This window comes from Amblyomma maculatum, chromosome 3 (assembly GCF_055883805.1).
Source record: "Amblyomma maculatum isolate TAMU_Amacu chromosome 3, ASM5588380v1, whole genome shotgun sequence".
Lineage (NCBI taxonomy): Eukaryota > Metazoa > Arthropoda > Arachnida > Ixodida > Ixodidae > Amblyomma > Amblyomma maculatum.
The window spans coordinates 175,338,280-175,360,503 of record NC_139346.1 but is presented as its reverse complement, the minus strand read 5'-3'; the positions used below and the strand labels follow the sequence as shown (position 1 = coordinate 175,360,503).

At 42.5% G+C, this 22,224-nt stretch overlaps 2 protein-coding genes across 6 annotated transcripts; one reads left to right on the top strand and one right to left on the bottom strand.

Moving 5' to 3' along the window:
* The first annotated feature begins 30 nt into the window (after positions 1-30).
* On the top strand, positions 31-12,101 carry LOC146197022 (uncharacterized). Of its 2 annotated transcripts, XM_084598734.1 has the most exons (7): positions 38-427; positions 935-1,062; positions 1,422-1,563; positions 2,552-2,673; positions 4,568-4,678; positions 7,366-7,560; positions 10,191-12,101. In XM_084598734.1, the coding sequence occupies exons 1-7, from the start codon at positions 319-321 to the stop codon at positions 10,305-10,307; spliced, it is 924 nt and encodes a 307-aa protein (XP_084454860.1). In that variant the 5' UTR covers positions 38-318; the 3' UTR covers positions 10,308-12,101. The 2 variants fall into 2 exon arrangements, with proteins under 2 accessions (XP_084454861.1, XP_084454860.1); XM_084598735.1 differs by lacking the exons at positions 7,366-7,560; positions 10,191-12,101 and adding an exon at positions 4,846-5,016 and having other exon boundaries at positions 31-427.
* A 440-nt stretch (positions 12,102-12,541) lies between these two features.
* LOC146197021 (sin3 histone deacetylase corepressor complex component SDS3-like) lies at positions 12,542-22,138 on the bottom strand. 4 transcript variants are annotated; one of them, XM_084598730.1, is made up of 10 exons: positions 21,843-22,138; positions 21,160-21,229; positions 19,338-19,485; positions 17,988-18,144; positions 15,439-15,558; positions 14,968-15,029; positions 14,434-14,467; positions 14,265-14,349; positions 14,114-14,198; positions 12,549-13,791 (listed from the first exon to the last, which is right to left on the bottom strand). In XM_084598730.1, exons 1-10 carry the CDS (start codon positions 21,973-21,975, stop codon positions 13,693-13,695), a joined length of 993 nt encoding a protein of 330 aa, XP_084454856.1. In that variant the 5' UTR covers positions 21,976-22,138; the 3' UTR covers positions 12,549-13,692. The 4 variants fall into 4 exon arrangements, with proteins under 4 accessions (XP_084454858.1, XP_084454859.1, XP_084454856.1 ...); XM_084598731.1 differs by having other exon boundaries at positions 12,551-13,791; positions 15,439-15,534; XM_084598732.1 differs by lacking the exons at positions 21,160-21,229; positions 21,843-22,138 and adding an exon at positions 20,461-20,483 and having other exon boundaries at positions 12,542-13,791.
* Positions 22,139-22,224: the final 86 nt, after the last annotated feature.

Below are 22,224 nucleotides of genomic sequence, written 5' to 3'. Positions count from 1 at the left end.
GTATACAGTCATCTACACACTTTATAGTATTGTCTGCGGTAGGATGTAACAGCATGGTTTTTGGTTTTTGGCAAGGATAGTTTTGGTGACAGCTGAATGTAGGGCGGATGTGAGCGGATGCGAGCGAGTGTGTGGATGCGCATGTACAGGCTGAACACCTACATCACCAGCATTTACATTTTCCGGTCGTGCCTTGAGCTCAGAATAATTCCATAAGTGCACAAAGACGCATCATAAACTGATTGCGCTGAAACAATAGTTGGGCGACACGTGAAATTGCTTGTCACAAGTTGGGCGGGGCGGCTCTAAACTTACGCGATGAACCTCGAGCAGGCGCAGGAAAAATTTGATGAACTCCGGGGCCAAATAGACCCCGCGCACTCTGCAGAGTTCATACTGTGGATCCAGAGAGCCTACCTTACGGCACGTAAGTAGTTGCTTAGTCAAACAAGCGAGGGAACAAGTAACAAATTTGAGTAAAATGAATGTACTTTGCTTAGCATAATGTGCTTATTTCCGTCTGTATTTGCTCGTAACTGCCAACTTCCTTAGCAGTTACGCATTCTTCCAAAGTGCGATTAGTGAATGAAATTTGTTTTATGCGTGGAAGTCGTGTTTCATGCATGATTAACCTCTGAAATTACCTAATGTGCCTTTTTGAACATTGCCAGTGTCTAATGGCCGCTACAGCTTACTGCCATAAAAATTTAATTGCCACGTTGCAGTGCTTGTGAAATTTAATACCTGCCTGAAAGGCTAGAGCAAAGATCACGTGACATCGCACCTCTCAGTATTAATATTGGGGTGTTTAATAGGTTGTAGGCATGCATGCGATGCTAATCAATTCTTTAGTGGTGCTATATACATGCTGTCGGCTCAGTAAAGCTTTTTGCACGCTTAACGCTGTTCTTTGTTTCCTCCCTTCAATGTGCAGACTGTTCAGGACACCAGGTAGCCGAAGCTCACCATAAGCTGACACAGATTGCAAGCTACCTCAGGACCATCGTTCCAGGAAATGCAGTTCTTCCATCTGAGAACATAATTGCGCCAAAAAAGGGCGAGGTAAGAATTGAATTTTAACTTGGGGTTTCTCAGTGCAGGGTGAAACTTCGATGTACTCTATAAAATGAAGAGAAGTAACCACGATCAAGTCTTCTTTAGATTGACTGCGGCTGACGATTAAGTGTACTGCATATCCTACGTGTGGCATAGCAATAAAGACCTCAGTTTTTCTTAAAGCTGTCCTACAAGGAAACTATTTCAGCGTAGCTGTTCATATTGTAAAAAAGAAATTCAAGGATCAGCAGGATATGTGCTGTGGAAGCCTTTGTTACTTTATATTCGGGTTGTTCGTCATTGAGCTTTCTTCATCAGGTTATCAAAGTGATGTGTTCTCTTTCAAAACGCACTTTGCCTTGCAGAATGCAGACTGCGATCCTGCTACAACTGTACATGTTGATGCATTTCTTTATGATGACAATGCCATCGATGAATTGGTTGAAGAAGGAAAACTTAGCCGCAACTATTGCAAAGCTTGCGGTTCACGTGACATTGCACCTCTCAGTAAGTAACTAAGCAACACATTTTGATTATTGGAATGGTGTCCGCTTTGTCATAAGAAAAAAAAAAGTTCATTTCGTGATACATTAGCATGGTGGTGTTAATTCTTCACAACATGCAAAAGCAGCACACTTAGTTTAATAAATTGCGTTCACCTGCACGTAGGGTCTTAACACGTTGATCTCTCTTTTTTTTTTTTTTTTCTTTTTTTCTTTTTTTTTTTGCTCATCAGCTTAACACTATTGTTAGAGCTGCCAAAAAGTATGTTATTTTCATTTTCTAAAACATCAGCCTGCCTTGTAGCTTTTTGCATTACATCACTTGACTTTAACCCATATTTTTTTGTTTGTTTTCTGTAAATGTGTCATTGCTCTCACTATGTTTCAAGTTACTAATGGGAAAGGTAGAGCTACAAATTTAAGGTTACAGGTAACAGAAAAAGCTATATAGTAGATGGAGAATAGAAGATGCTGTTGAAAATATTCTGAAATTACAGAATGGTCTGACAGGCAGGGTAGGTGTAAACTAGCAATGTTAGGGCTTTAATTCACTTTTTGTTTTCTGATACACAGCAGTGGGACGACTAAAAGTAATATAGAACCACTAATGTTTTTAGATTGCATTAAGTCAAGATATACCAGTTGATGTAGTGTGAAAGTAGATCAAGCTAGAAATTTTTCCCCTCAGCAAGTGCAGAGTGAATATTAATGCCATGCAATGCAAGGTTGCCTGTAGAAATCGTCCAAATTGAGGCCGTGAAGCAGAAAATTTTAAATTAGTTTGCACTGAAACAAAAAGTGGCCTGGCAGCGATATTTGGTATATAGCTTGAGTAAAATGCTAGGATTTAAAAAAAAAAGATACTGCAGTTGCTCTATATGAGAGCCAGGCAATGTTATTGTCAAATTATCGTTGCTGTAGTTTTTTTACTTCGTGTGTTATTATTTTATGTACATACCACTCATTTTGCTTCCTTTTTCTTTACCTCACAGCCTTCATTTCACACTCTGCCTCTGCACGTAGGGCTGCATTCATATTCAGGCAAATGGTACCCTACTTGAAGGACAAGTCCGTCCTTGATGTTGGATCCAGACTGGGTGTCATGCTCTATGCTGTGAGTTTTTGTGGCGTTTATGGCGCACTTCTAAATAAGCTGCACTATCATGCAGCCCTACACAGCAATGAGGGAAACGAAATGAGCTTAAAGAGAGGGGGGAAAAAAAAAGAAGATGAGTGGAGTTCTTACAAACATGATTTTAACTCTCAGCTTACAAGAGCGCAGCAATGTAGACAGGCACAGAGAACAAAAACTCTACCGGTGCTCACTTCAACTTTTTTTACTTTAGGAAGGAACTTAAACATAACATTTGATATTGCTGTGTCTTGTAACGTATGAATTCATACCAACTAGCCCAAATTTTTTTCATTGATCTTAACTCCATGGTTTCAGTCTGCCCAAAAAAATATCCCTATGTCCCCGTCGTGATGGTGCTGTGGTTAAGGCACTCGACAGCCATGCCCGGAGATGTGGTATCGAATCTCGGTCATGTGCGGTGCCATGTCGGTGCACGTTAAAAGAACCCCTGGTGGTCGAATTTTCCTGAGCCCTCCACTATAACGTCTCTCATAAGCTTGGCTTGCTTTGGAAGTTGAAGCCCATAAACCAAATCAAACCATATCCCTAATGCACCTAATCTCCTAGAAAACATGGTCATTATCTTTCATTACTGCACACTGTACTGGCCGTCTCTACTAAAACGTCTATTTAAGCCTGAGTGTGCTGGCCGTCACCACATCATAGCTCTTGGTAGAGAGAGTGTATTCTGCATCATCACAAAAGTGGATTCACTGATCTTACGGTTCTATATGGTAACTTGTTAGCAGGCAGGAATTTTTGCAAAGAAACAAACATGTTCGTGTCTTCATTCCCGTCTTGGGCTCTGGCGTTAGTAAAAAGAAAAAACCATTGTCTCTGATTGGATGAAATTCTTCCCATCCCATCCCCTCATCCAGTTTTTGTTTTGAAGCAACCAGGCCTGGACAGGCAGGGCGGTAGGAGAGACTTGAAACAACCGCTGCCAAATGACCAACTTCCAGCACAGTGCTTATGCACAGCTTCTCACTTTGTCCCATTTGGTGTACATTTTCTACTTTACGGGACATAGAAGTTCCAAACTTACACCCTCTTGCCGCAGGCAATATCAGCACCATTATGAGAGCATCAGCTTGCTGTATGTTTGTGTCAAGGTGGCACATGTATCATCACAGCTTGTGTGCTATACTCTAAGGCTTAGTATAAAACACGTCACAGTCAAGCTAGTAGTGTGACTTGAGACATTCTACAGTGGTATCGCATTAGTATTTTTTATATTTTGTTAAACACAACTTTTGCAGCTGCCTTTCATACTTTATAGTTACATGTCAAGTAGGCAGCAAAAAAAAAACTGCGGACACTTAAGCCTGGCTGAAAGCAAAAATTGCAACGCACTCAAATCAAAGCTAGCAGTTTCTAAGATTGCAGGTCAAAATTTTTTGTACTTTTATCGTAACAAAAGTGAATATCAATTTCATGAAGTCAGTGTAAGGCGTTTGCAACAATTTAGTAGACGCAGTGGTTTTGGAAAGTAAGAAGGCACAACAGAGTTAGAAGTAAATATTGCAGATCTTCTGGTCTCCGGGTGGCGTGTTGAGCAGAGAAGCAGCATTGCATTATTGCTTTTTTTTTTTGTCACACTAATTTTGTAATTGTTGCTTTCACTATCAAGTATAGGTTGAGTTTAGTTGGAGGCATACAGTTTAAAAGGGGTGTGTCCTAATAAGCAGAAAGCTTATTAGTTCATTATGGAACAAGGATGGCTTACTGCTTTCATTGAGATGTGTCTGTGCTTGCGGAGAACAATTGTCAGGATACTCTAATGATGCAAGTTATATTATTCTTATCTAGCCTTCCTAGAACATGTCGACATTTTCTTTGGTGTATAACCCTCATCTTTTTTTTGTACTCTCAGGCACATGCATTCACACCAGCTAATCCAATTATTGGGGTTGAGATGAATTCTGACCTTTGTCAGATTCAGGAATCTACGATCAAGCATTTTCACATGGATGACAGGATTAAGGTAAGTACAGTTTGTACTATGAAGGGTAATTTTATTTGCTTTCCTGTTTTAATATGTTCTGCTTTCACACAAATCAGAAGGTACAACAACGGTCTGCAGAACGCATTCTATTTCACTGTTCGATGCAATTTTTTGTAACCTGACACTGGCTTTGCCGTTCGCTGTAGATTACAGTCAGATTGCCCCGCCACCACGGCCATCTTGTGAACAGCAGCGCAAGCACAGACAAATGCACCAGACAAGAAAAGGGAGAGGGGAGAACAGAGCGCTGGCTAACAATACTGAAAGTTATTTTTGTTCTTCCTCACACAAAAGAACAGTAAACACACTCACAAAAAAAAGGAAGAAATACAAAAAAATGAAAGGGGAAAATTGCGACAACAATCAAGCTTTTCTACTTCACATATGAAGTAAAAGAAGATTGCTATAGAGAACAAAAGTCTGTGGACCACGTAAACTATAACCAAAGCACATAACTTTCGTATCGACCAGTAGCCGCAGACAGTACACTTGTTCATATGAAAGTTGGACTTTAGTTCCTTCATGTGTGCTAGAGAGATAAGGTGATAATTCATTTACATTGTGCTTCTAGTCCTAAATCACCAGACATGCGGTCCAGAGACTTTTGCCCCTGATAGTACATTAATTAAAACACTTTTGGCAATATTAATCGGCTCTTCGCTTTTGCTAACCCTACCATTGTACATATCTGGCACCATCCATAGGCAGTATTTTTGTCTATTTTGCAAAGGGATATTTAGTTTTTTTTTGTTTATGACAGCTAATGCCTGAAGCGACCCAGGCTGTAAGGATATATTAATGGAGGGCTCCAGAAATTTCGGCCATCAGGGATCCTTTTGTATGCGCTGACATCCACAGTACTTAGGTGCCTTACTTTTTGCCTCGATCGAAAAGTTTTTAATCGTATTTAATTTTTCTGTTCCATGCTTTGTCATCTTTAATATTGCTTAGTAATTTTTGGTCACTTAATTTTGCTCAGTCATTCTTAGTCATATATAACTTTTCTAATTCATACTTGGTCATTGCAACTAGCCTATCTATTGCCTCTCAGTCTCCAACTCTTTCTTCCCTCGCACTTTTCCTCTTGTCTAAAGCTGTTAACACTGTCTTGTCATTAAAGGCAGAGCTTAAGTGTTCCCAAGGATGCTTTTTTGTTTGTTTGTTGTAGTTTTTTTGCATTCTTTCAACTTAGACTACCGTTTTCATGCTGTAACATTATTCACACGTATGATACACCCTAGCAGAAAAACCTTATTAATATCTAAATGAAACAGACTGACAGTGTTATGGAATGCAACCACCAGTTCTTTTTATTAGTACTTATTGGAGATTTTTGCCATTAGGCATAACGAGAAAGGGAGGGAGGATGTGGGAGAAAGAAGAAGTTTAGACTGGTCTCACTTCAAAATTCGTAAAAGTTCCCGATGAAGCGATTATCCAGAGTCCACTTGCAATAGCCACATTCAGGGTCCCACCGCAGGCCCACTTCCGTTCGGAAGCGTTGTCTCACAGAAGCCTTAACTGGGCAAGTCCACAACAAGTATTCACATTGCACAGTTCAGGTGAACACCACAAGGGGCGTTTGTCAGTCACTTGCAACCATTTGTCACGCCACCAATGACACACAGGAGTCAGAGCTGCTCTTGCCCGAATCCGGCGCACGGTTACTGATACTGAGGAATATTTGTACAGTTTGAGCCACTTAGAGCAGTATTGGGGTGCCGAGAAAATATCACTGTTATAACTGGTAATTGTTATACCAGGTTGTGCCAAAAACAAAGGAATGACAAACCTCCGAGCATTACATGATAGGAAAGCATCTTACAATATTCGTTCCTTTGCTGGAAATAAATCTGTATCAGCCAGCTTTGACTGGTTTGCAGTATGTATGGCTTGCATCTCCCTGCAGGGTGGCTAGCTAGTCTAGCTACTGCACATATTCAAGCGAGGGACCTTTAGCAAAACTAAAGTCCCGGAGGGAGTCTTGTTTGTAAGGAGTCATTTGCAGAGGTTCCTGTTCCATTTCCATTTTCTGTGTCTGCATCGCCAACATGCAAAAGTTCTTAAAGTGAGGCCATGCAGCTGTCATCATTACATTGGTGGGAGCTTCGCGGACCTTGTTGTCGCTGGCATTCCGTATGAAGCTAGCTTTTCGGGAGAAATTCTTGGTGGGAAATTCAATGAGCTTGCACGACAGAGGAAACGGTGATGGCAGAAAGGAAATGCAGCCGTGGAGTGATGCATCGGAGCAGGCCACCCGGTGCGTTTTCTACGAGAGGCACACTGTCGGAAACTTTAATAAAGGGCTGCTTCATCGAAAGAGACTTCAGAAAGTCTCAGCAGTCTTATCTCCTCCCCTGCGCCATCGCGGCGTGCAAGGTTGTGGCGTTTTCATATTTTTTGTTCTTTTAAGGTTAGCTCTCAGTGACCAGATTTAACTTTTATAACTTATAATGTGCCGTGGCAGAATATTTATAAGGTGTTTATTTTACCACAGAGAACTTGAAAAAACTGAAGGTACCATGGTTGTCGATGGTTACATATACGTATATTGTTCTAAGAGATATTCTTGATTTTAGTTTGAATGTGGCTTTCACTACCTTCTGTTCAAATTAGCTCCGCACATAGTTCAGTTCTCAACATGTGCTGTTAATCTCCCTATGCAGGTCATCAATGCCAACGTGCTCAGTGTGCCAGATATTGTTTCCAATTCTGATGTGGTGATTCTCAACAATGTGTTTGAGTTCTTCACACCCGAGGCAGAGCAGGTTACACTGTGGCAGTTCCTAAGGCGCACCATCAAGAAAGGTGCCATCCTCGTCACTGTCCCTAGCCTCGAGGACTCGCTGAAGGAACTTCAGGTAGGTGTACATTGCTGGAAGAGTATGGAAGTATGTTTCAATCAGTGGCATCACTAGAGTCAGACCTCCCGCTTCAATTTCTAAACTGCCACTTCCTTTGTCTTCACAGCTCGCTTAACGGGGGAAGTTCATTCTGGCCCACGACTAGTATTTCAACAAAATATCACATAAAAAAAAAATAATTAAATATTTATTTCTGAAACAGCAAGCGGAAAAGGGAGGGCATGTCTTTTTTTTTTTTTCTATAGTGTGATGCACTTTCGAAGAAAGAGCAAGTGGTTTGTAACAGATCGTGACCATAAAAATAAAGGGGCACATATACCACGAGAAATGCAAATTTTGAGCGTTTAGAAACACTCGGACCGATGTGGGTGCAAATAACTGAAGAGTATCAAAGTGGCAGATGCCACCAAGAATGTGGTGGCAATGTGGGATAGCATTTCGTACATGTCTGGCTGACATAGCAGAACCGGTGAAAACCGTGAGAACTGGTAGATGTGCCTTCTTGTTGTTCATGTTCTTTTGGCATGAGGATTTAGTTTTGAACGCACGCAAGGCAACTGCACTTGCGTCCACAGGAATGACTGCAAATAAATGAACAGTGAACCAAAACAGTGTTAGACCATGTGATCACGCTCGCAGGGATATGCATAGATATAGCATTTGAGAACTAAACAGGCTAATATACAGAGGACGGCTCAAACACGCAGAAAAGAACTGAAGTTACGAAACAAACAAGCAGTCAGTGACCACACCACGAAATATGAAGCTTGTAAAAGGGATTAATGTGCAATTAAGTCTGCTGCACGTAAGAAATAAGCGTGCCCCTCAATGCATCCATTAAACAATCAAGAAGTGGCTGACGCACAAAAAGTGGGAACACATTCACCTTTCTTGTGTGCAGCTTGATGTGTGCAGCTCTTCTCGGATACCTTCTCAGATTGCTGAAGCAAAACCATCCAACATCCCGATTCCCGAGCGTCGAATACTGACGTGCGGTCGAGCAGACACCACAAAAACTAAAATGCCACCTGTGGCTGCCTATGCAAATGTCATTCATTTCCAGAACCTCGCATGTCATCGGTGAAAGGGTTCAGCCGTGCAATGCTAGGCTTTACGTTCGGCGATGCCCAAGTTTGATGCATTTGTTTTTCAGTGCAGAAATATACATTCTTGGTCTTACGCAGCTCACATGGACAACAGTAACGCTTACTTCCATTTAAATAAAGGGCAAGTTTGTAAGCATGCATGATATTTCATGGGTTATGGCTATGTATGTAGTATCCATACTGTCGAAATTAAGTTTAGGAGGAGGTCAGAGGCAGGCAATTTTAGATTGAGAGGAAAATGAAGGTGAGCGAGAAATGGTAGACAGGAATTCTGATCCAGGATTACTCGACGACAATATTTGTTGCCGGATTTCTTGATATTAGATGACCCCAGGGCATTAATTCTTCACGCAAGTTGTTGCACCTATTTTATTTATTTCTTTACAAATACTACTGTCACGCATGCGCGACATAGCAGCAGCTGCAAAAGTTTCCGTGTTCCTTCTCACCCTCTAAGGAGTGACTTCTCTGATTTATGCACGCGACACTCGTATGCGTGTCCAAAGTCAAACATTGTAAAAGAACCCCACTGTCCAGCTCTCGGCGTATTTCGAGGCTCATATGTGTACTGGGTGTCTGTAATCCAGAGACTGCTAACAAGCCAGATTCCTTGTTGAATGCTGCTGGCTGTTTTTACGGAGTGTTCAGAAAATGAAAGTGCCTTTTACATAATGTAACGAGAACTCCTTGTCACGGTGCAGCTTGGAGCGTTGGACTGCATGCATTGCTATTAAGAGAGCGGTCATATTAAACGCAGTCTCATAGTGGGAATTCGCAAAGATACACCTCTTCAGCGGACTCAATCCCTCAACCCATTAGAATACTTTCAATCGATCAATTATAGTGCCATACAAAGCCTGCCACTGGTCGCAACTATAACAAATGTACAGGGGTGAAATCATTTGACTTCGACATCACCATCCTGCCAGCATGGTGCAAGTAGGATCCTGCATCCAGACCGAAAATTTGTCAGCGCATATCGATGCCCTACCAACAATATATCCAGCCACGAAACTGCCGTTTGGCACTGGGGGACTGCAAACATCGTCAGGCTCGATTTTTTGACGAATTTAGTTGTATTTCTCATTTTAAAAATAAACTTCTCTTGTTGAGAGGAACCATTAAGGCCCACATAATGCAGCATGAGAATCAACTATGTATGTCCTCAAGCACCTCAGCTTTGCTACTATTTTAAGTTTTATTGTAGTTGGCACGTAGTGATCAGACAGAGTAATTGGCTGCCGTTCATCCACAATCTCGCCCATTATCGAACCCAGTGTGGTCTAACCCCCCCCTAGTGGTGCCACAGATTTCAATATTTTTCGAGCAGTTGACTATGGATGAAGTTTTCCATTGTTAGACCATGTTCAAAATGTTACAAAATGGGCCTTTAGAACTGCACTCCATTAGCATTTATCTCGAAAAATCTAAACTGCATGTTCCCTCTAACCTTAGTTGCTAAGGAAATTAGCAGTAGTGTTCACTTCTCTCCACTACCTTCCGCTACCATTTTTTGTACAGACTGGGATCATCGTGTCTGAGTGGGTTCAGCGGCGCTACGTCACGGACCCCTTGGCCTACAGCTTTGTCATGGACCATGAGGAGCTCTCTGAGGTCTGCTCCTATGAAGTGTTGTAATGCACTAAAGCCACCGTAGTCTGCATTCCAAGGGTACATTGTTTCTTGTGCACTGTTAGCAAAAAAACAGTAACCTTGTATTCATATAGATCGGCTTCCTACTCTACAGAGCTATGATACGTCATGAGCATAGTGGAGAAAACGAGAAACTTACATGGCTGGAACTATTGCAGCACATTTCGTTTGCCCTCCTTTCTTTGCAGCGACACATTTGACTTTGGCCCAGTACCGACGAAAATTGTGCTTTGCAAACCTTGAGCACAGCTATTCGCAGAGTACCAACATGTCCATCCTCCGCCATAGGATAAATACTTATCCAAAATAAATTTTACGCAATAACAGTTATCCTTTGATAAGATTTTATTATAGACATTATTTAACAGCTCACATTGTACAATTCATTTAATATAAATTTTACTGCATTCGTTTGCCACCCAAATTTATAGCATAAGCTGGTCACTGATGCCTTATATAAGGATAGCTTTTATTTTTCCACAGAGAGAAAGTATCAAAACATTCTAGTCCTTAGGTCTGTTATTTCAAGTACTAGCAGTGCGTTTCCCATGGTGTCATACCATTTTTGTGAGCAAGCTGCTTAAATTCCTAGACAGTCTAAATGGATGTCTGTCAATATCTTGACGTTGAATGTTGACTACTGTCGACCCCGCATATATTGAACCCGGATACATCACATTATTGCTTATATCGGGCTGTCTGAATGCCCTTTTCGAAATCTCGTGCAAAAGCATATGGCGTTCACGTTTATAAACTCTCGTTAACGAAACATGAGATATATTGAACTGTGCTGACCAAAAATGGCAGTGGCTTTCGCGTCTCCTGCTATGCTGCTGAAAACAACACCAAAATCAACTGTATCCAATTTTGAGTTATTGTTGTATTTAGAATGTATTAGCAACAGAATTAAACCCCTTATGATCAGTGATGGCTTCTCGCAAAGCACCACCTGCGGCAGCGATGCGAGCCCCTATGTGCCGCGTGGTGCGAGCCCTTGAAGCGTAGTTGCATCATATTTACACTGCTTCGTTACAGACAAGCTAATTATTGATATATCGAACTATTTCACAGTCACCTTAGTGTTCAGTATATATATCCGGGTTTGACAGTATACACATTGTTTACGTTATTTGCCAATGAGAAAGGCACCATAGTCAACAGGACTGCAGAACATGTTGGCTTGATGCGTTTGGCCACGCACAAACAATGGTATGTTAAACCAGGTGCAAATGGAGTGAAGCCGACATTCTTGTATTCCATGCTCATTCCGAAGGAGGCAGCATGATGGCAGCCGCGCAGCATGCAATGTGCAGTAGCTTGTGTGAGCCACTTTTTGCTGGAATATAGTGCAAAGTATCTGTGATGCTGTTTTTCAGCTATATTTCACTGTGAAATTAGCCTGATGTTTGTTCAAGTCTTTCAGCAGGCATGCCAGAAGATTATAGCGTTATAAGTGAAAGCACCCTGGAGACGCCCAGGCACGCAACATCACTGCTATTCACTATTACTGCAGCTGCTTTTTACACTTTGCTTTTTTTTTTTTCGGCAGCCTAGTAATATATGTGTGCAAAATAACCATGAAAAGTTTCTTTGTCGTGATATGTACTGCAATCATCTTGCTGCCTTTTCTAGTGCCTTGTCTTTATGCACTGCGATGCAATCCACGAAACTTACACCATAAGTGTTTTGAAGCAAAAAAATGTGCTTTTGTAATATCAGTTTAGACAGCTTGGCTTTTATTCATGGCAATGTGCTCACAATTAAAAAAATTCTTGAATATAGGCGTGTTATTTGTGGTCACCGCAGTGCAAGTTCTTGTCTCTGACATTTTTTAACGCATTTCTTGTCTCGCGAATGGTGTGGACAGAGCGTATCGGCAGAGCGTGTTTGCACGAAGTGTCAACAGATCAAAAGATACTGATGAGACTGGGTTTCAAACCCATGCCAGAACAAAGAGATCAGCTTTCTTGGCCCATACACAAGAGAACTATACTATCGTCGCAGCCAATCGCATCCCATTTAAAACTGTAACACACTCTCATGCTGTATAGTAAACATTGTTTTCATCAAGTTCAAACTGCAACACATGCTCACGCCTTGCACTGCATAGAGTGCCTATCTGAAAACTTATTGCAGTATAAAATTGCTACTATGGCTCCAGTTTCACCACATATTTGAATGTTGCATTCAAATTTTTTGTTTGGTTATTCTTGAAGGTGCACCGTACATTAACGGAATAAACGAGGTCAGTTAGTTCATTCATATTTTTACAGCCGACCGTCTGGCAGCTAACAGGTTAATTTTAAGTATTTCGCAGTGTAACTTGACAATGCTTAGCAAAAGCAACAGTACTGATGGCAGCTGCGATTTCATTACAATTGTATGTTTCCCCACTCTAGTCTCCTCTGAATACAAGTTGTCTGACTTGCAACATTTGCATTCCTAGCTCACAGAAAAGAAACGAAAAAAGAATAAAAGTCTTAAAAGTAGGTCAATCCTCCTTGCTCCAGAGCCATAGAAAAGGCTAAGGATTGTGTTTGACCTGGTGGGACTGTGGTGCATTACACACTACAGTTTTTCTGACATGGCCCACAAAGATGTGACAACCAGCCAGCACAGCAATCCAAACACAAATGGTTTCTTCTGTACATGGTCTGCAAGAAGCATGTGTTTCAAGGTGAAGTTATCGCACCATGGTTGCGTGTAAGCAATGCTAACTAAAATCCTCTGCTCGGAACACTGAAATTTCCCAGATTCAGTTCTTGTCTATAGCTATGCATGACTTCACTCTTTAGTGATAACCTTCTTATCTAGAGTTCTGAATTAGAATCCAATGTAGCAGTTTTGGAGACTTTTTGATGATGCCTTGGATGCTATCAAGGTCTGTTGCAATGACATTATGCTGCTACTTGTGTATGCAATGAGTAACTGCCATTCTCTTATTTTATGCACACTAGTTTGTACATTGCTTTCCTGATTGATCTAAAGCTAATGAATTAAACTTGTTCAGAATGTTAACATACTTAAATTGATGATGTGACCGTATGTGACCATCACCGATGTGATGATGTGAGCGTTACATATAGGTACTGGAGATGAAAATTTTATGCTGTAATATAGGAGAAGGCAGCCACAGTAACTTGCAACCTACTGCTTAGCAAGCCTGTGCATGGCTGGCTTATCTTCAGGTTTAGCTGAACACTAAATGGCTGATGTCACAAACAAAAGGAGCAACACATATTCCTTAAAAAAAATATCAGTGAAACAAACACTTTGTGTTTGCGTATGATGGTAATGTACACTGGGCTTTGCTTTATTTTGAAATCAGTAAGGGAATGTACTATATACAAGAACTTCGGTACGGAGTGTGTCAGCACGCAGACTTTCTCCGTAAGACGACCTTTCCTTTCAGGAGCTGGGAGAGGTGGATCTTAACCTTGCCATTGTCACTGGTCTTCTTGACCCAAAACTGTGTGGAAGGAACAAAATAAAAATACATAATTTAATATCATCTACAAAGACGCTCTAACAAACCTAGCTGTGCAGATGACCTACCACAGCATCAAGTGCTCAGCAATGTTTGTTTCTGAGCTGGTTGGTTTGTTTTTTAAGCAAGGGACAAGACAGGTACTTGTGGCACTAAGACTGCCTAGTGGCACAAAGAATATCTTCAAAGATTCCTTGAGCACACTGTCAAGCTTTTCTGATAAATACTGAATAATAATCCCTTCTTGGAAACAACAATTAGGAATCGGTCGCATAGGAAAAAGAAGGATGGGTGAGCCTCTCACCTCTGATGTGCCTATTCCTGAAATGACCCCAAAAAATCTGTTCATGTCTTTTGAATCTACACAGACAGACTGGCCTCGCTGATAGCTGCAAGAGAAAATGAGATGGAGTTGCAGTCTACATGTGGCAAAGCGCGCTTCAAGGAGACATTACCATTTCCGTTCGTAGAACAGCTTGCCGTCCTCTATCCTCGCTTCAATCGCGTGCGTGCCGTGATCCACATTTCCGTACTCTTCATCTGTGCAAACAAGCGTCAAAATGCGATTATATCCATCAGGCAAAAACAGCATGGTAAACTACAAGCTCTCTGAATTTAACTTACAGTCCATTCTCTTGCTGATCGATGGTGCTTTTCCCTGTGAAAAGAAAAAAACATTAAAATGTGAGGATTCTTTGTTTTCTGTCAATAAAAAGCAACTGCTCTGCTCATACATCCAAGTCGCAGCCTAAAAGTTGTACTACGCTCTACTTTTTATAAAAGTAAGGCTGGTAGCAAAGAATGTTCATGAACCAGGAATTTGTAGCCCCAGTTAAGCCTCATATTTGTGCACCCGGGGCTCGTAATCTTGCATAGAAGTTTTTAAAAAAAGTATTGAACTAATTTCCCTCTAGCATAAACATTTTTACTAACTTCAGTTTACTTCAATGGCATTCCGTCGCAACTCTCATTGACTAGAGGGTCTTGTATAACAGTGAGCAATGATGGATGTTGCCATGGTGCGTACAAACACCGACGTGCTGCAAGCTTCACATTAGTATTAGCATAAGGCTGCTATGGGGCATCATAGCGAGGAAACCTCTCTACAAGCGTCGGCACAAATAAGTACATCACTGAAAAAAAAAAGAAAGCAGGTACCTTGTTTAGCATCTTCAGGTCATCAAGTATTTCACCTTCATCGAGAAGGAAATTCAGCTGGGGTGGCAGTGTTAGGGAATAAACTCAACCTTTGCACATGGTTTCAAACTTTTGCAATGTTCACAAGTCACACATACGTCACAAAAGGTAGTCTACAGTATCTACAGTCAAGTACGACTGTAGAACATCAACTGCAAATACCCCTCAAAGGAAGTCCTCTTGCCAATGGCGTTTACCACGATCGCCATGGCATCACGGTCAATCCCGTTCGAACGGGAATGCCTGCTATTCGTCTGCGATTTCACGCCAAGGCATTAACCGCCAAGTCATGAGAACCAATCAACGCCATTGATTGGAGGGCCTTCTTTGAAGGGTATTTGCCGCTGCATTCTTTTGTTGTACCCAACTGCAGTATTTCTATTCATTGAAACCATAAACAGAATGCAAGGCTCCCAAAACATCAAAGGATATTAGGTGAGGTCTTCCGCCTTTTCTCAGGCATAGGCAGTGGGTCATTTGGTCTTCTGCGTAGTTTCCTAGTTGTCACAGACTTCACCTCCATGGAATCTGCGCACCACGGCAAGCTGGAACCTTAAACGAAACGACTTCAGTGCTACTGACAACGAAAAACAACGGGCAAGTAGAAAAACTGAAATGCAAAGAAAAAAGATGCATTGACGAAAAATAACGAGCAACTAGAAAAACTAAAACTAGGAAAGCAGATGTGCACTGCAATTGACAATGCACCAATCGGATCCCGCCGCATTCGCACGAATACCAAGAGATCGGAGAGGCATCCGTGCGCTGCGCGATGTCAGCGCACGTTAAAGATCCCCAGGTGGTCGAAATTACTCCGCAGCCCTCCACTACAGCTCCTCAGTCTCTTTCCACTTTCACTGCCACCTTCCTCGCTTCCCTGATAGGGCAGTTCAGGTGTCCGCAGTGAAAGTGTGACAGATGCCACGCCTTTCCTCTCCCCTGGACCAATTATTATCATTATTACTGTTTTTTAAAGCAATTGGCTGATATCTGCAGTGCTTATCTTATATTATATACATGTATATATGAATACTGAGTTTATCAGTTTGCATCAATCTCATAATGAGTTCCCGTTTCAGTGTAAATGTCACAGTGAAAGATGGGCAGCAAAATACACGTCATGCTACACCACATAACTACAGTACACATATACACATCAATTTTAAGACTGCAATGTATCGGACCAAGAAAACATGACGTAAACTAACATGCAAGCAACAATGCCACGGGTGAGGCTTATTGAAACGCAAATGCTTTTGCAACCTGCCTTTCCTACTAGGGCCTACTAAAAAGGCGTACTACCTTGTATAAGTCGCACCCTAATGAAGCGAATGCTAGCCTTTCCGCAAATGCATGAGCCAACAAAAACGTGCAAGTAACGAGCGTTACACGATAGGAAACATACTGCTAGCCGAGCAAGCAGTGCAAACGAACCAGGCGAGCATGCACAACCATGAATAATTATGTACGAGACACATGCACACCACCTGAATTCGCACAGGTGTGGATCTACTGCCATAATTTACACAAGCAAGTTCTTCAAAATGAGCCAAATGTGTGGCAACAAAAATCAAGATTAAGGATTTTTGAGATATTTTGCTGTATATAATACTTGTGCACGTAAAATGAGCTGCCATAAGGCTTCAAAACAAGAACCACGAGGATATTTTTCTAGTAATTTATGCCTAAAGAGTGGATTTTGGCCTTGCTAAGTATGCCTAAGCGTGGTTCGGCCACCATGTTCCAAGCATTTTGATTTAGGCGACCACCACATCCTACGCAATTAAATGGGAAAAAATAAGCACAACCTTTTGCCTTCCAAATTTCGCCAACTATTGCAACAAGCAATGCAGGCAGGAGGCGTATCTTACTTTTACACACGATTCAGCTTACCAGTGTCGCACAACCTGAAGCCCATTTGCACAGTGGACTTCTCACCCTCGCACATGTGCAATAGTCATGCCAGTCTCGCTATCCCATTTCAAATCCATGATATTCTTGGTGTTTTTTTTTATGTTTTGTGTACCTGTATGTTTCTGGCATGCGCACAGGTCTCTTTTTTTTTTCTTTTCTTAAAACAGGCATACCCCCATCTTAAAGGGACCCTGAAACAATATTTATGGTAATATCATAATACAGAAAACATCTTACAAATGGCCTTTGCAAGCATTTGTGCCAAGTTTAAGAGCTCTGTGTGGACCCAATAATTTACAAATAATTTTTGAAGAGTGCTCCTGGTAACCACTCGTAACTCCCTTTAAGCAGGCACTTGGGCAGTGTCACAAACCCTTTAGTCTAGGGGGTGGTCAATACTTCAGTCTCGAGAAGCTGCATCAGCTTCACAAAGATGCTGGGGGGACCTTATCTGACTTGGCTTCTTGCTCCTCCAGCATGCAAAATGCAGCTGCAGCACAACGACAAAATGCAGTGAACGGAGACACATGCAGTGCTAACTTGCAACGGCTTTATCAGGAAATGCGCAACTATTCACATGTGCTGTGTTGCCACATCAAAAGACGCGTGTTTTTAGTAGGAACGATGGTAAAGCAAGTTCTTTTTTGAAAGACAGTCAGATGGCTCATTGCGCAGCTATTTCCAAGTTTTATTTCTCACGGGCACCTATCCCGACTCTTTCCAAATGAAAAACACTTATGTGAGCACCCCATCAGTCAGCCTTCCAACAAAAAATATAACAGAATTTGCATACCATCATTGCCGATGATTACATGCATGTATGTATTTAGATGTCGCAGCAATGCAGCCTGTACAATTAGTTAGCATTCCAATAAAGTTGCTAGAAGTCAAAGCTGCGCATGTCTTTGTCGCCCGCCGTCCATAGTCTATTGGTGTACTACAGCTTTGAATAATGAACCAAAAAGCCCCCGTTTTGACATTATCGTCCAAGATGTTTACCTACAATGGTATTAAATCACAAGTGACCAGTCGCAGTGTGCCAAAAGCTTGCAGAATGGTAAGCCTACCTCCAGTGAGCTCTATGGTGCTCCTCTCAGATTCTACCATGCGTCTCTTCTCTTCGAGTTCCATGATGAGCGATTCCCGCAGATCTATCTTCTTGTCCTCAAATTCCCGGACAGCCGCTTTCTTTTCATGGATGTATTCCCGCTCCACACGGTCAACCTGAAAAGCATGGGAATGCTATATCTGAGAAAGCACATTGAAAGAAACAAGAATTAAAAAGTTGCGTGCAACATGCAGATGTACAATTTACTGATATGCATGACACAATCTTAAATAGGCTGCTATAAGTGTCTCACTTACAAGTCTGATTGTGCACAAAGTGCTGCATGCAAAAGGGTTCACATTGATATTGGAGATGTGCATGCAAAGGTGACTAACCATGAAGCAATAACTATTTAGACTTAGCTGCAGTTACTGCCACACAACTGCATGGCTCAGACTGGAATGGCTATCATTTCTATGAAAAGACACTTAGTGGTGCCTACAGCCATCAACTTGAAGAGCAGCCGTGTAGTCTAAATGCAGTAAGAAACGAACACATGGTCCGTTTTTGTTCTGAAAAGTAAATGTCTTTTTTTTTTCTTCTGAGTTTTATTCCACAAGCTGTACCCTGACCCTATCCTCAGTCTGTTGTGGTGTTTTTTAGCTCTCGTCTAGCTATTTCAGATTTCTCAAGAACACGAAACAGCACAGAAAGCTCTCCTATTTTTCGAACTTCATTTGGAAGAGAAAGGGCCACTGACAACTTCGATGTGCACAGCCTTTTGCTAGTGCCCCTGAGTGGTTTTCTTGCAGCTTTAGTCTCGTGCAGTGCAGCTGTGCAAATAATGTAATGACTAGCACCACACCGCAGCTTTATAGACAAGCAGGCAGACATGAAGGCAGCAGTATCATCCGCTCACTTGTACTGTGCCTTTCTTGTGCTCAGAACACTTTAAAGGACCCCAGGTGGTCGTAATTTCCAGAGCCCTCCATTATGGCATAGCCAGACTCGTTTTGGGACGTTAAAACCCATAAAACCAAAACCAAACCTTTCTTGTGTTGCACCAAGCGCGTTTAAAAGGCTGGCCGAGACTTCCCCTCACTGAGCAGTCTTTTCAATGCCTCACTGTTTGCATTTCCTGCATGTGTCTTTCATAACACCCTTGTCACAATGCTATGAGCAACTAAAGAAAAGCAGTAGGCCTGCTATGACTGGCTAAATTGAGTAAACATGACTATGTGATCTTCTTTTTCCGGGCTGACTGGAAACAGCACACACTCTTCAGCAAAAGAGAAACCACAATTTGAAGAGAATGGCTTCTTTCTGCGCTAACCGCTCCCCACGAATGCAAGCGAGTAGTGACAAGCACCTCATGAGACTGGAAGACTTCATTCATGAAGAGTCGCTCCTGGTAGAGCTGCTCAATCTTGCGCAGCCGCTTGAGGTACTCGGGGTGACTTCCTTCCTTCAGCTGTGCCAGCTGCTTTTTCAGCGTGGCAAGCTTGTCCCTGTACATTCTGTGGAGAGCAAAGTAAGTGGTATGGCATCAACTTTTGACTTTATAAAAGCAGTAGCTAGATACAATGTTGTGGTTTCTTAGGCATGCCACAGTGGAAGGCTGCGGATTAGTTTTGACAAGCAGGGATTTCTGCATCTTCACTGAAATGCAGCAGAACGGTATAATCACATGACAGGCAAAGAACAGGCGGGTAGGCTAAACAGTTACATTCATGACAGTTTTCAACATTGCATGCAGCTTTAAACGGAGGTCCGTTCAATTGCCTGTGCTTCTCAAATTAGCTTAGGCACTGCTTAACTATTCCACTCATTTCAACCGTGCGACACGAGTGCAGGTGTCACACAAACAGCTTTCAGCAATGTCTCCACATGTCAAAAAGGAGGCATTATTGAACTTGTCTGTGTGAATGCGGAAGCGACCCTTATGGCTAAAACAGGAGCAGTTGAACAGAATGACCCCTGATCTAAATATATATTTACATGCTGGCACACACAAAATGAAATATTGTTCTAGCTTGAGCCCGAGACAGGGCCCCGGAGTGTTGTAGCCGGGGCTGGTAGACTGAAGGTGGAACCAACCAAACTGTTTTCATTCAAGGAGAACTATAAATACAGGCTAGCAGAATCAACTGTGTGAGGGTTCCTATCTTTTTGTCTGCATCCACAACCACGTGGGTACAGATAACATTATTATGTTACATTGAGATACCAAAGCTGTCTTAGTAAAACAAGGACAATGTCAAATGAAGGGCACCAACACATTCTATTGGTGAGCATTCCACTAGGTTGTGCACTCCTGCAGGTGGACACTAGAATATAAGGCATCATAAACACAAGCAAGCAAAGAAAAAGTTTACAAGTGGGAGAACATGGACAGAGAAAACATCACAACCAGCACATTAAACGCGGTCCCCAGGAAATTTTTTAGAGAGCACGCCAATTAAAAAGCAAAATTCATTTGAGGCCGGCCGTACATTTTCATTTCATTTCAGTGACAACATATAAATCTTGAACGCTGCTTGCGCAAAAAAAAAAAAAAAAAAAAAAAATTAACAGTGCGTCCGCTGTACGTGAATTAAGCAACGAATTAAAAAAAATAAAAAGGAGAGAACGAAAACAATCGGCGAAATACTTTCTGCAAAGAATTACTTGTCATGTGTGAGAGTTATCAGCCGATTCTAAATCGTGGCTACTGTGGCGACCCACGTGACGGGCCCGCTGGACCAATGCGCCGACGACGAAGCAGACGTCTCCAAACCAGCTACGCAGACGCTGCGTCCCCACTGCGAATACCACGTCCACTGCACTACCAACTAACACGCGCTACCAAGAACAACCAAGAGCTACGTGTTCTAGGCGGTGATGCTCTATTAGGAATAAATGCTGCCGCCTAACATCCACCGCGTAAGTAGTGAAAACAAGCCATCAATCTTGGAGCTAGTGCTCACCGCGGCTAAACACATGAAACGCTGCCCCCAGACGCGATCGCGAGCAGCTGATTCGTCTGAGTAAACTCCATACGAACGCGCTGCTGCGATCATGCAGCCACTCGGAACCAGACAACACGCTGCAGCGCGTGTAGCACTAAGGATATACGCTTCAGTCTGTACACAGCTGTCAAGAACCATGCTTAACTAAAACATTATGCCACAGTTACTAGAAAGCAAACTCACTGTTCCTTGATCTCGGTACACTCCTCTTCGTGTTGCTTGACCATGTCCGTCTCGCTTGCATCTTCGGTATCTGCATAAGGCGAGCGATCGAAAATTTGAACCACGACCTTATACAGTAGGTCACGATTTGAACAAACCGCTATGAGTAAACCACGCTCCACCGGTCCCGTCAACCTAACCAAAGCAGCCGGCAAAAAACAATCGCCCGTGCCGCCGCTAGCACCAATGGTCCTGCTCAAATTAAGATTACCTGAGTTCTAGGCCGTACAACACTGCTCGCTCGTTTTCCCTCAGCAAGTCTATAGAATATTCATGTAAGTTTACGCCAGGACACCCCACTCCCATTAAACCTGCCGAGGAACCACCAACAGCCGAGCCATGATAGCTAAGTCCGGCGCGAAAGAAGGTGCACAAGAGACGATACCGTCGGTCTGTGCCCTTCGAAACGGCATTCTCGCTAACTGCTGCCTGGCTCCAGATCTCTGTGGCGCGACTTTTCGTAACATGGCTTCCTTGACCGCGTCTCGACTCAGTCTTCAGAAGCGTCTGAAGCATGCGCCTAGCTCCACCTTGCACTGGCTGTCCTCTGGAGCTAAAAGACGCGTGGAGTGAACGAGCACTTCCCGGCAAGAGAGAGAAGAAGACTAAAGCACGTGTGCACTAGCACATGTCCTCTTGCCCACCTTCGTCCGAATCTCTGTCGTCGTGATCTAGAAAGTCGTCGCAGTCGATGCTGTTGTCATCGTTGCAATCGACGTCGTTCCCGCCATCTTTATGCATGGATGCGAAGTCTGCCAGGTCTTGCAGATACATCATAACAACGAGATCCCTCCGGGTTTCTTCTTTTTTTTCACGGGCAGAAACAACCCGTGGCGCACGAAAAACGAAAACGCAGGTGAAGACGAAAAAGCAAGCCAACTCGCCCGAGGCAGTCCGAGCTCAGCCACTGAATGACAACAAACGCTGCGATTGGGTAAAGCAAACTATCGCACAAAAAAAAAAAACACATCGTGACGTCATTAAGCGTCTGCTTTGAACTTTTTCAAATCGCAAGTAGTTTACAGA

Coding starts and splice junctions, on each gene's coding strand:
- LOC146197022 (XM_084598734.1), top strand. CDS start 319: ATGAACCTCGAGCAGGCGCAGGAAAAATTTGATGAACTCCGGGGCCAA. Junction 1,063..1,421: donor TTGCGCCAAAAAAGGGCGAG/GTAAGAATTGAA, acceptor TTTGCCTTGCAG/AATGCAGACTGCGATCCTGC. Junction 1,564..2,551: donor ACGTGACATTGCACCTCTCA/GTAAGTAACTAA, acceptor TTTACCTCACAG/CCTTCATTTCACACTCTGCC.
- LOC146197021 (XM_084598730.1), bottom strand. CDS start 21,975: ATGATGTATCTGCAAGACCTGGCAGACTTCGCATCCATGCATAAAGAT. Junction 19,486..21,159: donor TGTACCGAGATCAAGGAACA/GTGAGTTTGCTT, acceptor TGCTCTCCACAG/AATGTACAGGGACAAGCTTG. Junction 14,350..14,433: donor GATCAGCAAGAGAATGGACT/GTAAGTTAAATT, acceptor TTGTTTGCACAG/ATGAAGAGTACGGAAATGTG.